This window comes from Panthera pardus, unplaced genomic scaffold (genome assembly GCF_024362965.1).
Source record: "Panthera pardus isolate Hobbes unplaced genomic scaffold, ASM2436296v1 HiC_scaffold_22, whole genome shotgun sequence".
Taxonomy (NCBI): Eukaryota; Metazoa; Chordata; class Mammalia; order Carnivora; family Felidae; genus Panthera; species Panthera pardus.
In genome coordinates, this window is record NW_026526788.1 from 72627131 (window position 1) to 72645640 (window position 18510).

At 50.4% G+C, this 18510-nt stretch overlaps 1 protein-coding gene across 2 annotated transcripts in view; it reads right to left on the reverse strand.

Annotated features, from left to right (window-relative positions):
* HSPA12A (heat shock protein family A (Hsp70) member 12A) overlaps positions 1-18510 on the reverse strand; it is a 165099-nt gene that overhangs the window by 33784 nt on the left and 112805 nt on the right. For both annotated transcript variants that reach the window (XM_019459561.2, XM_019459562.2), the window contains one exon: positions 1228-1313. In XM_019459561.2, the coding sequence (XP_019315106.1) occupies positions 1228-1313 (86 nt within the window). The remainder of the gene's footprint in view (positions 1-1227; positions 1314-18510) is intronic.

The window sequence follows — 18510 nt, forward strand, 5'->3', positions numbered from 1 at the left end:
CCACCCCCTTTATCGACTGCTTATGACCATGACAAATTATGGAAGTTTCGCCATCCAGTCCGGAAGCCCAGGGGTTCCTTGACTGACACAATCTTCCCCTCACTGCCCTCCCCGAGTTCCTGTGCAGACCTCCAGACGCTGCCCGCCCAGAATATTCTCTGCCAGCTGTGGCCTGGGCACACCCAGGCGAGCACTCCATCTGCTCAGGTGTGTTGTGAGTGGGAATAAGGCTTTGCATGCCAGGGCCCCTCTCCATGTGATCCTGGCAAGTCCTGTCCCCTCGGGGACCAGAGACGTTCCTCAACATTAAGCAAGCGGGTCAGGCCACTCTAGCTTTCCAAACCATTTTTTTTTTTTTTTTGAGCATGTAGACTTTTTTATATGTCCACAGAGCTCCACATTAGAAACCAATACATTTGGGGTTTGAAGTGTATTGTTTAGAGAAGGGGATGAGATCCCCACCCCTCTGCCCCTCTGGCCTCTCCCCACTGACCCCCATCCCCACACACCCCAAGGTGACCCTGAGCTCTTACAGGAGCCCTCAGGGTGCAGAGTTTGCAAACCTGCCATACGACGGCCCAGCCATAGGTGGCCAGCTTCCCGGGTCCCCCAGGACCGAGGGAGTTCCAGGACGCTGAATAAGGTAAAACGCAGATGGTTCCAGGAAAATCAGGACAGGCTGGTACCCAGGAAGCCACCCCTCCCCTGGTACTTTTCTCTGGTCGGCTACGTGTGGGCCCCTTGAAGAGCTGCCTCACAATATCCATCTTTTCAGTGAGGGGTCAGGTGGGAGCAAATGCCCGTCTCCAGCCCCCTCGCTGTTCAGGTCTTCTCTCTGGGGCCGGCTGTGCGAGAAGCAAGCCCAGCCACACGCGTGTGGACACGGCAGTGAACTGTAGCAACTGCATTTCACTGGAGCACCGGCCAGATGCGGCTGCTCCCTTCCAGAAGGACGCCTCACCACCTCTGGGCCCTCGATCTTTAAAGGGTTGCTCCCGCCCTGCCTGCTACCTACCCAGGCCAAGAGCTCCAGAAGCACCAGTCATACTAAGCCTTTCCAGGCCCAGGGTGGGGAAGGGGCTGGGTGGGCTCCCGAGGCTGGTACCAGGACAATATAATCTCCACCCATGAATGTGAGGGGCTGCCCAGCAGCCTGTCTCGTGAGGACGCATCCAGAAAGCAAAGATAATCAGCACATATCCCCACACATACATACGCATTTCTTACCACAATATGGGAAGGGGACAATGGCGTTATTCCCGTGTCCCCCAGACTCCGGGCCGGAGATGAATATGCAGACGTGGGGGCTGTTTCTGAAAGGAAAGACAAATGTACTTAGAAGTGGCACGGGCTGACCCAGGGGGCAGAAGCGAGCTGCCTGGCTTTGCTGCTGCAGATGCTACTGCCCCCAGAAAGCCAGCGGACGTCGTAGGCAAGGCTGAACCCGGCCATGAACGTAGAGTGTCTGTTCTGGCACCCCCTCGTATGCAGTATTTAAAACTTGGCCAGATGAAACGTTCTTCTTCTCCCAGTGGCCACCAGGCCTCTCACTGCGTGCCACCCCCAACCCCCACTTAGCAGAGATGCTGCCCAATCCCCACGTGGCCTCAGCTCCAGGCTTGCGCCCCCTAAAGAGCTGGTTCCTAAGCCAGGCACTATGACAGGCCAAACCTGCAGCCACCTGTGCAAACTTCTGTGTACCATGTTTTTTGAAAGAGTATCCACAACCCTCAGGTTCCCTACCCAACCCCACAGACCAACAAGCCCCCTTATAGGCACAATAGGACAGGACTGCAGCTTCCGGAAGGAACTTCCTTGCTTGGTGGACACGTCCCCTCCTCCCTCCCTCCAGCATGAGGCCGCATCACCACATGGGGAACTCATCTCTCTTCGGGGATACTGAAGGTCTTTGACATTCAATAAGAAAAACCACGGGGGCGCCCGGGGGGCTCAGTCGGTTAAGCAGCCGACTTCGGCTCAGGTCATGATCCCGCGGTTCATGAGTTTGAGCCCCGCGTCGGGCTCTGGGCTGACAGCTCGGAGCCTGGAGCCTGCTTCAGCTTCTGTGTCTCCCTCTCTCTCTGCCCCTCGCCTGCTCACGCTCTGTCTCTGTCTCTCAAAAATGAATAAACATTAACAAATTAAAAAAGAAAAAAGAAAAACCACAGCAGAATGACAGGTGGATCAGCATACCTAGACCCTGCACGTGGGGCCCCATAAGGTCAAACCAGAGAAGAGCCCAGAGCAAAGCAGACGAACGTCATTTTGTTGATTGCCCTGCTCCTCTCGCAATTATTCCGGTGCTGACGTTTGTCCTGACACCTTGCGAGAGCCCAGTGGCTCTCCCCCAGGAATGAGCACCCAGGGAGAAGTCACACTGTCCCCGCTGGAAGCCCCACACTGCTCTCCCTGCCCGCCACCGAGGACCCACAGGGCCAGCAGCGGAGCAGGGACGGTAGGCTCCCACCCTGGTGACAACGGCCGACCCTGAGCGCCTTCCAATGCCAGGTGTTATCTGGGGTGCTCTGCGAATACTCCCCATCTAGCAGCACACAGCCTGATACCCGGCAGGAAAAAAAAATGGGTACTTGGCTAAAACAATACTTGTGGTCAAGGAAACCCAGAGGGTGTGAGGTGTCTGACAGAGCCTAGATGCTTCTACGGGAGGACAGGCGTGGTTCCATCTGCTTCTGCTGCCAAGTCACTTGGGTTAATCCCACACACTCACTGATTTTTGTTTTTTTCCCACTTGGTGAGAGCTCAAATAGCATCACTACAGCAGGTGCCAAACGGGCTGAGGGAATGAAACGAATCAGGCAAGAGTGAATGTGAGGCTTCAGATCTGCACAGCCACCTCCGCTCGCTGCAGGCATACGGTCCCCCTCCTCCTGAGGAGCCTCCAATTCCAACCCCTGGGAGACACGTGCAGAAGCCAGTAAGGACAGAGGCCGAAAGAGCTGGTGGGCGAAAGGGCTTCACCAGCCATCCCTCCAAAGAAGACAAATGGTCAAGAAGCGCGTGAAACGACGTTTCGCATCACCGGTTCGTGGAGACACGCGAATGCAAACCACCATGCGCTAACGGCTTCACGCCCACCAAGATGGCTGCTATAAAAAAAAGAAAAAGAAAAGAAAGGAATAACAAATGCTGGCAAGAAACTGGGGCCCTTGTAGCTACCTGGGAGTGCAAAATGGTACAGCTGCTCCGGAAAACAGCGTAGCGGATCCTCAGAAAGTCAAATATAGGAATTACCGTATGACACGGCAATCCTACTCCTAGGTGCCTACCCCAAAGATCTGAAAACAGGGATTCAAGCTGGCATGTGCATGTTCACTGTGATGTTATTCACAGTCGCCAGGAAGTGGAAACAAGCCAAGTACCCATGAACAGATGAGTCAACAAAATGTGACACGGCCATGCCATGAAATATTATGCAGCTGTAAAAAGGAATGAAATTCTTGTACACGTTGTAACACGGATGGACCAAGAAAACACTACGCCGGGTAAAATACGCTGGACGCAAGAGGACAAATATTGTGTAATTCTACTTGTATGAAATATCTAGAGCAGGCAAGTTCATAGAGACAAACAGTAGATCAGAAGTTACCAGGGGTTGGGGGTGGGGGGGAGGAAAGAATGGGGAGCGCAGAGTTTCTGTTTTGACTGATGAGCAAGGTTTGAAAATAGTGGCGATGGAGGTTGCACAACACTGTGGATGCAATTAATTCCCTTGATGGGTACGCTTAAAAAATGTTGAAATGGCAAATTTTATGTTATATATACTTTATCACAATAAACATGTTCTCATTAAAAAAAAAAAAAAAAAAAAACACGCAACTTGCTCATCTTAGAAAGCAATTTCGGATTCCTGTTAGCACCCATGGGTTGGTGCTCTTGAAAAGAGAAGGGAGACATAAGCCAGGCTCCTGGCCCAGCCTGCGAAAGTCCACCTGCTTTGCTAATCTCCCGGCCAAGGGCAGCCCCTTCCATAAAACAGGGGGGAATCCTGCCTCTGCGCCAGGGAGCCCAGCCAGATGGGCCTTTCCGCCTGTCGGCGAGAAGTCTGCCCTGCCCACGGCCCCTTGGGCAGCCTACAGAGATGCCATCCAGCACTGGGAGCCACCTTCTCTCCACCTGCTACCTGCAAAGCCCGCGGCCATGTGTCCACATTTGCACAGAAGGTCTTAGAAGATACCAAATGTCTAATTGCCCAGTAAATCTGGTGTTGGCAATTAGCAAACAAGCTATTATCTACAGACAAACCATCCACCCCGCTGTCTGCTTGGTTCTAATTATCCCATCACTCAGCTCTTCCCAGCGCCTGTCCCACTGACTTGCAAAAGAGCATGTGTTGGGCCACACGTTGAACACATGCCTTGGGCCCCCAGAGGACTCCAGGATACGTGAGGACAAGACACAAGGATTTTTTTTGGTTCTCCCTGTCCCTCCCCCACCCAGTTCCTTGCAGGTTACTCAGCCGGGCCTCAGGGCAATTGAATTTCATGGACTTTCTCCATCAGAAATGAAATCGCAGCTGTACCATGTGATGATGTAAACCTGATTTGCATAGAAGGCATGGAGAAGTAACATTTTTATAGATGCATCCATATCATGCAAGCCCACATCTATAGCTTTGCACAACCCAAACCAAAGATTATTCACCAGTTAAGGTGTACCAATCCAGCACAGGAGTACGCAAAGCCTGCAGTGACATTACTGTCTTATTTTTTAGGATGTCCAAGTGGTGCTCAAAAATTCGTGGGGGAAAAGAATATGGAAAAGCCTACTGCAGGTCCTGAGGGGTATGGGGAGTTTCCAGCGTGTTAATGATCTTAACCAAGCTGGACAGCTCTTGTTCAATGGGTAAGTAATTAGGAATAAACAGAATGGGGTCAATGGAATATTATTTTTTTTTTAATTTTTTTATTACATTTCTTGATCTTTGAGAGGCAGAGAAAGACAGAGCATGAGTGGGGGAGGGGCAGAGAGGGGGGAGGACACAGAATCTGAAGCAGGCTCCAGGCTCCGAGCTGTCAGGACAGAACCAGACGCGGGGCTTGAACTCGCGAGCCGTGAGATCGTGACCTGAGCCGAAGTCGGATGCACAACCGACTGAGCCACCCAGGTGCCCCAATGGAATATTATTGATCTATGGGTATGTGACAGATCTGAGATAAAAGTTGATATATGGAATATCTATATGCACAAGGCACCTGCTGAGCGTCCTGGCTACTGCTTATACATAGGCCATAATCCACAGCAGGAAACGCCAACCATCACTAATTATGGACCTGTCTGTGCTTCTCCATAAAGCCACAACAATAACACCTGCCCCGTGAATATGCCCACCTACATAATAGTCCAGCACGGTACACACAGAAGGCCTTGAGCCCATTAGGAACAGAAAAGCAAGGCAGAGATAAATGGAGATTTTCAGAGTTCAGCCTTGGGGGACAGAAAGGCAGCTGATGGAAACAGAATTGACACCCATCTGTGGAGGCAGGGAGAAGAAACTGGCAAACCAGAGATTAAAGAAGACTACTCCACCAGGAAGTGTCATCAAGGGCAGAGCTGAGGGACCTGAGACATTAAAGACACACTCCACCGTTGCAGCTACATTAAATAGACACTCGCAGTATCTTCTATTCCAAGCACTAAGTCACCCTGAGATGCGCTAACACAGAGGGATTTGATGACTTCACATCACAGAATCAGCGAAACACTGAATACTGCAAGAATGCAGACAATCAGCCACAGACCTATGGTAAGCTGAGGGCGAAGAGACCCTGAAGCTTTCCAGCAGAGCAAGAGACATTGCCGGGTTTCCTTTGCTATTAGTTTCAAACAATTTAATGTCACTTCTGTCTTGTGTATTTGCTATGCAATTTTTTTTTTTAGTTTGTGTGAATACAAAAATAAGTTGATAAGGGTGTTTCTAGGTTCACTCAACCTGGGACTCATCTCCCAACACATTCTTCAACCAAGTCACTTTTAAGATAATGTTTATGGCAAAGAGGTATAGATAAAGAAATGAAAATATCTTTGCAGCAAAGTAGAGGCTATAAATAAGTAAAAGTATGGCTCAACCCACAAGTCTCCTGCCACAGGATTTTCCTAGAACCCCAAACCAGACAGTGGAAGAGAAACTAATCGAATTTACTAGGTTAATACTAATCACTTGCCTTAAGGGTGTGAGAATTAAGTCACAGATTTCATCGGGGTTCCTCCTATAAAATGCCAGACATGTAAAATTCAGACACGTTTTTATTTGCTCCTGGCTCTAATGGCTTTAATCAAAGCAGATGTTCTTAAAATAAAAAATAGTCTGGATAAGAAAATGTCAAAGCCAGCCATAATTCATGAACTTGCTTGTCGTTTTTCCCTGCTGGAGACATTAGTCAGCAAATGGCCGTGAGCAGAATTGTAGACTTTCTGAGATACATAAAATCAATGCTGCTCCATAAATACAACAGTAAAAAAAAAAAAAAAAAAGACAGAACCCTAGGGCTGACTTTATTCTATAAGGCTGTAGGCTCATATGTGAAATGACAGGTGGCCTCAACAATGGTGACTCCCCAGCTTTTCCAAATAGACCTTCTTTCTAGTTTTCAGATTCGTATATCTATCAAATGAATGTCAGTTTCAAGAGGATTTTTAAGGTCTAGTCCTTACAATTTACAAAATGCAATAAATATTTTCATTTCTTTCCCCTCCTAGCTGTGAGATAACAGGTATTTGCTGACAATTGCCTAAAACCAGGCTATTTGTAAAAAGCTCTCCCTTTCTCTCTCTCCTTATATGCCTTCCCCGCACTGTCATCTTTGAAAATTGATCAGCTCAAGGTCATGGGTAGGTGACGGAAAAAAATCTTTTAAGAAGGAAAATAAAAAAAAATTTATTACCCTATAACAGGCTCCATGGCTAGCTGAACTAATGCATTATTACTGTAAGCTGAACTTCCATTTCAGTAAATAATTTATGGGGTTTCTTTTTTAATCACCATGGTTGATGTCCAGAGTAAATGGAAATTTTATTGGCATGAACTGGGAGACCCTCCTGGCTACAAAGAACACTGAGTGTAAAATAGCTGCTCTCCAAACACTAAATAATAATTATGGAAATGAGTATTTACAGTGGCAGAAACCACAACACCGGGCACAGCCGAGAGAAGCAGGCTACACCAGGCCCATCCTGACACTGGGCACATCCTCCAATTATCTACCCCTTGGGATGGTTTAGGAGATGAGGTGCCCCAATGAGAGAGAACTGGAGGAACTGGATTTCCCCAGAGGCAGTGAGCCCCCCAAGTCCCTGCGACCCCAGACCATGAGCAGGATGGTTCACATGCACATATGCATCTAGGTCACCACCGGGGGAGGTGAGGAAATGGTTCCTAGACCAACAGGTCTTCCTATTAACTTTCATGAACTATATCCAGCAACCTCACAGCCCTGACCCCTGGAACCTGACATTTGGAGGGGCTCCGTCAGATCACCCCCTACATGGTATTAAAATATTTCTGCTCACCTGGCTTCAGTTCCACAGACCTTGGGCTCATCTGAGCAGGGCCATGTTTCAATTCATCTCTGATTCTGCAGTTCTTTACATGTCACAGGCACTCAATATGTTGAGTAGGTGGATAGATGGATGGGTAGATGGGTGGATGGGTGGGTGGATGGATGGATGGATGGATGGGTGGATACATAGGTAGGGGAATGTATGTATGTATGTATGTATGGATGGATGGATGGATGGAGAAATGGGTGGGTGGATGGCTAGATAGATGAACAGTTGGGTGGATGGATGGATGGATGGATGGATGGATGGATGGATGGATACATAGGTAGGGGAATGTATGTATGTATGTATGGATGGATGGATGGATGGATGGAGAAATGGGTGGGTGGATGGCTAGATAGATGAACAGTTGGGTGGATGGATGGATATATGGAGGTATAAAAGGATGGGTAGTTAGATGGATAGATGGATGGGTGGATGGAAGGGTATGTTTATACCCGTGGATGGATGTTTATATGTATGCCCATAAGTGGACTCAGTTACTATCCACAGATTTGGAGGGATACAGAGGTCTTTTCCAACTGAGGCATTGACCCCCCCTCCCCAAGTCATAATATTAATAATACATGTGTTGAGTTACTTCCAACAATGTGGAATCAGCTCTCAAAGCACCCGGACCTGCCTCTCTCCTCAGACGTTCCCTTTGGTCATTGGAACCACCATCGTTTCCAGATAGGTTTCCTAGACTCCTGCCTCCTGTCTTACTGCATTCCCAAGCTGAGTCATTCCTGTGAGAGATTCTTAGCATCTTTCACATTCCCTTCCTCCTCTGCAACCACAACCTTGGTCCAGATCCTGCTGACACTCACCAGGGCTCCCGCCCAGCATCTCTCAGACTCCCTGCTCCAGGTCTGCCCCTTCAAAGTCATGCTCCCCTACAGGCAGAGCCATCCGGTCAAACTGAGGTCTGCCCATAGAACTCACCACTGTCAGGTTCTTCGATTCCCAGACTCCACAAGATGGAAGTCTAGCACACTGCCAGCACCGGGCCCTTGGAAGTCTACCCCACCTCCCTCTGTGGCCTCTCCTCCTTCCATCGCCCCACCCCCTTCCCAGCCATATCAAACCTTGTCACAGAGCCTGGATTATCTGTGCTTGGTCCTGCCTCCATACTGTGCCCAGAGGAACACCCTCATTCTGCAGTATCCTCCAAAAGTCAGCCCCCTCTGTTTGAGGGAGGAGAGTCTTCCTAGCGTTCTCAGCCAGGAGGAGAAAGGAACTTGTTCATCGGAACCTGGGGACCAACTGACAAAACCCGGACTGCTACGGGACAAGTGCCAGGTTTCTCCAAGAAGCGAATTACAAGGACAACATACAGGAAAAGAGGGGAAACCTATAGATCAAAGCATCTCAGACTTGTGCATCAGAATCACCAAGAATGCTTGTCAAACAGATGGCCGGCCCGACCCCCCACCCCAAAGTTTCCACTCTGACAGGTCTGGGACAGCTGAGAACTTGCATTTCTAATGAGTTTCACATCAACCTGATCAGCCCCAGAGACTGACCCCCCATAGCTTAAGAGATGCTTAAGAGACATAGTAACTCCAGACCCTGCAACGCGTGAACCTTTATTGGATCATTCAAACGAACAACAACAAAAAAGACCAAGTAGAGGGAACAGACACATCACCAGCCTGGGCTGCGGGGCCAAGGGGCATGTCTCCTCAGAACCAAGACAGCTTAGGAACAGGAACAGCAAAGCCAGAGTTGGCTCTGTTGTTCACAGGAGAGCATTTGTAAGGGACATGAATGACTCCCGAGGGTGATACAGAATATGGGTAAGCGGGCGGCTGGAGAATGCAGAGGCATGTACGTTCACCTCCCTCTGGACACACCTTCTCCCTCCGTGAAGTGGGGCTCCTCAGGGCCTCTATCACTACGTTTCGATAAACAAAGGACATAATTCAGGAGAAACGCTCTGAAATAACAGCCCCCACTTGCCATCTGCTGAATTCCTTAATGGGGTCATACGTGCACGTACAGTTTCGACTCTAGGCTCTTGTATGAGTTTGTTCAAACTCATATTATTCATTTGAAATGATTAGAAATGAACAGACCCAGAAACCTATCAGGAAAGCCATCACGTTACTCATGGAATGTGAATTTCATGCCAAGCTAAGAGCTTTATAGGTGTAGCTCATGAAACCCTGCTGTGCGAGTGGGGGCTGTGAGGCACTGTCATTATTCCCATTCCGTGGATGAGAAAAGTAAGGCCCAGAACGCTAAGGAGCCCACACTGTCAGGATGCCACGCAGCTCGACAGAGCTCTCCAGCTCTTACCCTGCCTGCCTGCACTACGCCCGATATCAGGTCTGCGACAGGTGTCACTGCTCACGACAGGTGAAGCTACAAGGGAGATGTTAACATAAATCCCCATTTCACCGGTGAGCAGACAGTGAGGGGGAGGTCAGGAGGTCACGATCACAGGGCACTTCCGAGCCCTAGCTGGCGAGCTCCGTCTCCAGGCTCAGAAGACTGTGGGGCTCATGCTTCCTTGGGCTCTGAGGCCCGACAGTGCTCTCCATTTTTGAAAGCCGTTATTCTTCCAATCCAAAGATCAAGGCGTGGGAGGGGCTGCTGACAATGCGGAAGTTAAACGTACAAGCTCAGGGTCAGGAAAGCTTGAGTTCAAATCCTAGTATGGCCACTCCCAAATGCACGATGTTAGGTGAGCTACTTAATTTCTCAAGAGCCTCAGTTTTCTCTGGAAACTGGGGGGTGGGGGGTTCATAATGATGGCGATATATTTTATAGGGTCGCTACAAGGACGAAATGAAATAATCCCCATAAGCCCCGGTGCATGGCAAGCATTCAATAAATTATAGATGTTATTTATTATCACTACCATCATCATCATCATCATCAAACAGGTCCAATTGCTGTTGAGTAACGAGCCATGTGCCTCCACCAGGGGACAGGCGAGCGCCCACATACGCAACGCACAAAGTCAGCGAACACTTTTGCTTTCAGTGGTGTCTCTCCAGGCTTGTTAATCAAGGATAAAAAGACCCACCGGACAGACGCTCGGCACATGGAAGCTTCAGGAAACCTCTTAGTGATGGGAAACAGTGCTGGTGCTGCCACGGGTGAGAGACTGTCTGGCCCCGGCTTCATTGCTCAGCCCATCTGCTCCCCCCAGGGGCACTTTCAGAAGGATGGGGGAGAGTCTGGGAAGCCACATGCCCCACTCCCATCAGGGAATTCGCTGCGAGTTTTCCTGTTCTCCACGATGAAGCACATTTCAAAACTGAACAGGTAAATGAAGAAGCTCTCCCACCCCAAGGAAAAGATTCCACGTGCCTGGGCCCCCGGAAGACCCCGGATTAGACTTCCCCAAGTTCTATCATGAACAGCCTTGGGACAGCTCAGTCTGCAGAGGCCACAGCACAGGGGTGCCGACTGCACCAAAGGGAAAGACAGAGGCAGTGCCATTCTGGCCCGTTGGTCTCACACCGAGTGGAATATCTCCCCTCCTAAGCATTCACCATCTGTGCCTGGGGAGGGGGAAGGGAGGGGGGAGACCAGGAGGTGAGGGTGCAGGGAGACAGACAGCTGGCTCTCCCCCCCACCTCTTCAGCTGAACCTTTGTCCATCTTCAGGCAGGAAGGGCTGCCCTTAGTGCATGTGCGCCCCAGGCTGGGGAACCTGAGCACAAACTTCCCATGCTCTGCCAGCGCCCTGAGAGCTGAGGCTTATGCTCATACATTACAGACCCCTCTGAAGAGTGCCTTAATAGAAGAGACAGTTTGCACGCTGCACAAAGGCACCTGCCTTGGGGGAGGGATGTCTCCCAAGCAGGGCTGCACCCATCCGTAGGTAGGGGTGCCATGTTCTTACCACAAAGGTGCCATCCCAAGCCATGAAATGAAGGGCTTTTTCCAATTTTCACACCCAGAGCAGATCTTTTACTAATTCATCTCAAAGTACCATAAAAGTACTTAATAGTCAAACAAGAAAGGAAATACCTCCTAAGGTACTGAGTTCCCCATCACGAGAGGGGTTCAAGCTAAGGTCAAGAACCACTTACTAGCAGAAGAATAACAAAGGGTCAAAAAACTGGGAGCACGTAGGAATAGACTGTATAGATTCATGCATGCCCTCACTATCCATCAGGAGCTAAGAAGCTGTGTTGCAGTGTGGTTAAGTACAGGGGGGGGACTGGTCTAAATGCCAGCTCAGTTACTTACTGGTCTTGGTGGATCCAGCTGTGTCCACCCAAAATCCATTTCTCTCTTCTTAACTAACCCCCAATTCTACATGACTAGCCAGGGGGTGGAGGAAGGGGGACCTTTCCCCAGCCCCAGGGTCGATCCTGAGTAATCTAAGTCAATCATGGCAAACCTCTTCCCCTTGCCAATGACAGAAGTGGAAATGGGTTTGTGACCCATAGTTTTGGCTCATGGAACACGAAGGAACGTCAGCTGGGGGGGGGGGGGGGCTCTGGGAAAAAAAATTCTTACTCTAAAGACAGTGCCCAGGAGAAGAGTCATGGGCATGTAGAAACAAAAAACCAACACCCGTGGGCACCATCTTGCCACCACCACCAAAATAACCCCCATCCGTTCTTGAGGGGGTCCATGAGCTGCCAAATCAGCCTGCCTTGGAGCTTGCTGGACTTCTGGACTTTCCATCCTGAGTCATAATTAATTTCCTTTTTTCTGGAGACAAGATAAAGGCAGGTCTTTCATGCCTTGCAGCTAAAAACCGATGCATAGCTGTGCAACCTTAAACAAGTTACCAACCTCCTCCGTGGCTTGGTTTTCCTTCTGTATTAAATAGGATAATAATAACCCTTACCTCTCAGGATTAATGAGGATTAAATGGGAACAATGCAGGCAAAGGTTTTAACAAATGTGACTATTGTTATTTATACAGTGTCTCATTTTATCCCCACAAACAACCCAGTGAGGTAGAAAACAGGTTGTTGTTAACCCCATTTAACGGCCGAGGAAACCATGGCACAGAGAGGTTAAGCATCTTCCTGAAAGCACACAGCAGTAAGTGCCTGTCTCCAATGCCCGAGATCCTTCCCTCCATGACATTCCAGCCTCGATGAGGTTCCAGGACTCTGTGATTGGCCAGAGTCTGTGCCCTGGGCAGCTAGGGGCACGGCACCGCGAACACTGAGAGCCGTGGAGGGAGTAGAAATGAGGGGGGACTGCAAATGGGCATGAGTTTCTTTTCGGGGCAATGAAAACACTCCGGGATTTGACAGAGGCGACAGTTGCACAACCGTGGGGATATACTAACAGCCACTGAACTGTATACTTTAAAATGGTGAACTTTATGACAGGTTCATTTTTGTATGATGTGAATCTCAAAAAAAAAAATCAAAGAGCTGGTGGAAAGCACTCTGTAAGGAAAATTGTCCCCTGTCCCGCCTGTACTCAGGAGCGCAGCCTTCCTCCCTGGAAGCAGACATCAGTCACTCCCACCCACCCTGGCCGCCGCTCCCTCCCGCCCTCCCTCCAACCCTGGGCAGCCGCCAACCTCTCTGCCGGGCAGTTTAGGGCAATTCTCTCGGAATTTGTCCAGTGGCAAAGCTGGCTGCCAGTCTCGGACTCTCCGAGCAGGCCGGGGCCAGCAGCTGGCTCTGGCCTGTCCCCAGGCACCCTGAGCTCTGGCAACATGTGAACAGAGGCACAGAGCAGGGACGGTACCCCAGTCACCAGCTGTATTTTCACTTTTCCCCTAGATGCTCTGTAGCTGCCGGCTGGCCAGAGCTGAATGCCAAGCTCCTTTCTGACGGAGGGCTGCAGACACAGGACCTGGCAGTGCTTCCCCCCACAGACAGGCAGTTTCAAGGCATTCTGGAATAAATGCCAGAAGACGCCCAATACTCTGCAGCCGTAACCAGCCCTCTGCAGGAGTCACTGCCCCATCTTGTCGGGAGGGCAAGCTGCATCAGCATTAGAACATTCTTCTGTGTAATGACTTGTATGTACCACTGCCACTGAGCCAGGGTCCTGGGGCTGGCAGGTGTTCAGGAGCCTGCCTGAGAAATGGCTGCTTCCAGAAGATAAAGAAAAAGAGAAGGCAAATGCCACAAGGGGCTCCAAAGAGCACCTGGGGAGGCCAAGTATGGACCATCCACTGCAGCCTGGACGGGGGCTTCCAAGGGGGTGACACATGGGAGGGAGCCTCCCTGGATGCTGGACACCCTCAGGAACCAAATACCCTCTCAGCACGGGTGGCCCTGGCATCTGGACACAGAACATTCCACACGGTGGGCAAACACTGCCATGTTAGCAGGCAGGAGAGAAAATCCTTTCAGAGACTTTTAAAGACTTTTTAAGTTTCGAATCCCTCATTCTTACTTTTTTTTTTTTTTTTAATACAAAACCTTCAATGACGGATTGACATTCTTACAAAGAAAGAATTAGTGAACTGGGTTAAGATATTGATTAACTTGAGACTTTGCAAAGCTAAGCAGGCATGGCAAGATTTCAAGAGAAACTACTCTTGCAAGGATTTAAAATAGAGTACCTACTTCCAGGGTGGTAAAGGCAGGAAAAAAACAAAGAAAGAAAACCAATGAATAATTCCCCAAGGACCAGATGTGCTCAGAATCTTTTCCCAAGGAATAGAGAGGCCACGTAAAGGTACTTTCCGGGGAATGAGGTTTACTTCCTCAGGCTACTCCACAGAGCAGGGGGGAAGCCCCAAGCCACAGGACCCAAGGTGTCTCCCAAAGCATCTCATGGCCCGCCTAACACCAAGCGGCTTTGATGAGGTGGGCGGAGCCTTAATATACTACATAAAGTACTTTATAGAATACATGAACATACGACATGAATCCCCAGGAAATAATGCACGTTCTGTGCTTAGGGGCCACAGTGAGGCCACACAGATGGTCCTAGCTGCCCACACACCCTGGGGCATGCATGTTGTATGAGCACGAGTGGGCTTGAGGGCACTCGGCCTCCAGGACCCCTGGTCTAGCCGCTGCAGTGCCTGGGAGGCAAGAACCAAGGTCCACGGAATGGGAATGGGACTTTGCACGCGTTCACACACACACACACACACACACACACACACACACACCACCAACCACAGATGACCAACTGCCCAAGCTGGGGCTTAGGAAGGACTTCCAGGGCATCCATAAGCCCAGGTGGTCTGTCTGTGGCTTTTTATTACTGTTGTCCCACAGGCCTGTGCCTCCCAGGATGCGGGCCTGCCTGCTTCATTAAGCCCAACCCTGTGCATGGGCAGTCTCTCTGACTGCATTGTTATCTTTAACAGCTCCTTCTGGAACTCAATTAATCAACAGCCATCTCCTCTGCAGAGCAGAATGCTCCAGACACAGAGTGACCAGCCTGACTCCCCACAGGCACACCCCCACTGAGCTGGGAATGTCTGAGAGCAGGGCAGTGACCTGCCCTCTGGGGGGCGACCTCCAGGAGGAGCCCACAGGAATGCCTCAAACTGGGAGAAGTGGGAGCCCGTGAGAGGGACACCGGCACAGGTCTGTTCTCCTCGCCCTCATCTCCCTGCCTCTCTCTCTCCCCACAGACATAGTCCAGAAGGTCTTAATGATGTGGACCCAACTCTGAGGGCATTCTGGGTTAGCGAACAAGAAGACTTCCAGAAGCTAAATACGCGGTGGGGAATTTCTACCCAAGCTGAACACATCCCTGTCCTGGGACCCAGAAGTGAGTGCCCATACGAGCCCACGACAAGATCTGTTCCAGAAAGTTCACAGTAGTATTTTTCATCATCGCCCCAAACTGGAAACAATCCACACGTCCATCAGTAGGAGAATGGCTGAACCAAGTGTGGGATAGACGTGCAATGAAACTACTCCACAGCACAATCACTTCAGCATTACCTGGGAAGTTCATCAACTAGGGCCCACGTGAAACAGTCCCCTTCCCCCCTCAAGGCCTGTGTGTGCGTGCCCATGCCGTCCTCTGCCCCATCCCCATCGGGCTGCCGTTGATCTTGTCTAGGGGACATCCATCATACGGGTATTTAATTCATGAGACTCCAACTACAAGTTATCAGGCCAAAACAGGGTGAATGATTTCAATTTAAAAATTGTAATTAATAAAACTGTAAAATTCCATTTTTCACTCTTTATTAGACACCGTGGTAAAGTGCCACACGGGGATTGGGGTAGGGGAGGCAGCCCCAGGGTGGTGATGCTTGACTGGCATCTTCAAGGTCAAGTTTGCTGAGCGCACAAGATAGGGAGAGAATACCAGGCAAAGGGAACAGCGTGAGCAAAGGCAGAGAGGTGTGGAGGGCTTCCCAGAGGGCCCTGCCCTCTGCCTCCAGGCTGTTCCCCTGGATCAAGTCTATCCACCAATTTCATCAGGTTTACTCCAAGCCTCAAGCACCGACTGTGGCTCTCTATTGCCCTACATATCAGATCTAGCTTGTTAACCCATCAGATGCCTCCATCAGCCCCTCCCCACTGCTGCACAATCATTACTGTCCCCATAACCCCCTGCACCAGCTGGACTGTTGTTGGACATCTGGGAAGCCATCTGCCATCCTGCAGGCCTGGCTCACGCACCCGTCTGCAGGGAGAAAAGGCCCCGCTGCCCTTGCCCCACTCTGCCCCTGCTGTCCTTGCCACGGGAAGAGCTGACTCTCGTGGCTGCTCTCCAACCAGGCCCAGCCCTGGGCTACCCTTCTGGGGTTGGGGATGCGATCCAACACCTGACGTCGGCCGGGCCTGGGAAGACACCTGGTTCCACCTTCACCAGCTCTGCCACAGACACAGCTGTCCGGGGCCTCAGTTTCCACGGCTGCAAAGCGGGTAATGACTATTCCCCCCTCATAGGGCTGTGTGAAGACTACAAGGGAAGACCTAGAAAAAAGTTCCAGCACTGAGCTGGAGACAGAGCAGGTGCTCAAGAAGCACAGGCTTGCCTGCTGTTTCAAGACCCAGAACACACACGTGCTGGCTGAGGTTTTCCACCCGAATCTCTACCTGAGGGCCACTAAGCCCCTTCCCGTGTCCACAGCATCACGTATGCACCCCAGAAATCACTGCGGGCCAGCAGGGTGACCGTCAGCCTCCCCTCCCCGAGGCTGGCCAGGCTAACTCATGCTGTGTGTCCAGCCCCAGAATCTCCACCCAAGCTGAATGCATCCCTGCCCTGGGACCCGGCAAATCCGTGACGAGGATTCTACTCAAGAGAAGTGAGTGCGGATATGTGCCCACAAAAAGATCTGTTCCAGAATGTTCACAGCAGTTTTATTTTCCATAATCTTCAAAAACTGGAAACAATGCAAACATCCATCAAGGGAGGATGGGTGAACCAAGTGTGCTGCAGCCATACGATGAGAGTACTCAGCAATAAAAAGGGAACAAAGTATCAACACACCCAACAATGTGAATGAACCTCAAAAGCACGATTTTGGATAAAAACCCTGGACATGAAGGAGGATTCCATTCACATGAAGTTCAAGAACAAGTACATCTAAAGTGAGGGGCGCCTGGGTGGCTCAGTCAGTTGAGCGTCTGACTTCGGCTCGGGTCATGATCTCACAGTTGATGGGTTCAAGCCCGCGTCGGGCTCTATGCTGACAGCTCAGAGCCTGGAGCCTGCTTCGGATTCTGTGTCTCCCTCTCTCTCTCTCTCTCTCCCTCTCTCTCTCTCTCTACCCTTCCCCCCTCATGCTCTGTCTCTCTCTCCAAAATAAATAAACATTTAAAAAAAATTTTTTTAAGTACACCTAAAGTGAAAGATGTCAGAACAATGGTTCCTCACCGGGTGGGTAGAGACTGCCTGAGACAAGGCACAAGGGAATGTGCTAGAGGGATGAAAATATCCTGTATCCTGTCTGGTGGGGTGGTTACACAGTGTCTCACCTTCCTATGGCTGCTGTGATAAATCTTGATTAACCTAGTGACCGAAAACCAGAGAGTTTTCTATGGTTTATTCACATTGTGGATGGTTCATTTTCTATGGTTCATTCACATTGTTGGGTTTATTGTTGGGTGTATGTTTTCTATGGCTGCTGTAATACATCTTTATTAACATTGTGACCGAAAACCAGAGAGTTCTGGAGGTCTCAAGTCTGAAATGGGTCTCACTGGGCTAAAATCAAGGTCCTGGAGGCTCCAGAAAAAAAGCCATCTCCTTGCCTTTGCCAGCCTCTCGAGGACATCTGCATTCTTTGCCTTGTGTCCCCTTCCTCTGTCTTCAAAGCCCAGAGCAAAGCATCTTCCAATTTCTGTGTCTGACCCTCCGGCCTCCCTCTTTCACTTTTAAGGACCCTTGGGATTACACTGGGCCCACCCAGATAATCCAGGATAACCTCCTCTCCTCGGGACCCTGGATTGAATCACACCTGCCCCGCAAGGTAACATGCGGTGAGTGTTGCGGGAAAGCGGGACACGCACATCCCTGGAGGGCATCCTTCAGCCTCCACACACATGGTGCACATGCATGTAAAGCTGTGCACTTACCAGTCCAAAGCTTCACACGGTATTGGCGATTGCACCACCAATCACAACACTAAGGAGCAAACAAGGACGGCTCCGGGTGTCCTGTCCCAAGAACGACTTTGCAGGTACCGCTTCCCTTAATCCCACACCACCCTGCACCGGTGCCCGGCTTTACAGGAACTGAGGCGTGGCTGAGAGCAAACCTCTCTTGCCGCTGGCAGGAGACAAAGCTAATTGGAACCCGAGTCTGAGGACTCCAGAGCCCTGCTCCTTGAGGTCACCAAAGACCCCTGCTAGGGGGGTCAGGAAGGCGGCACAAAGGAGAAAGGGTTTCCTTCCAGGCCCGCTTTTACTGCGATGTGGGTACAAGAATTTCCCCTAACTCTGCTCTGGGACCAGGGGGGATGAGAAAAGAAAAGTCAAAGCAGAGTCGTGGAGCGATAGATGCTGCAAACCGGGAACCCCCCATCCAGAGGGGCAAAGACCGGACTTTTATGTGGAATCTCTCATTCCTTTCAGTCATAGGC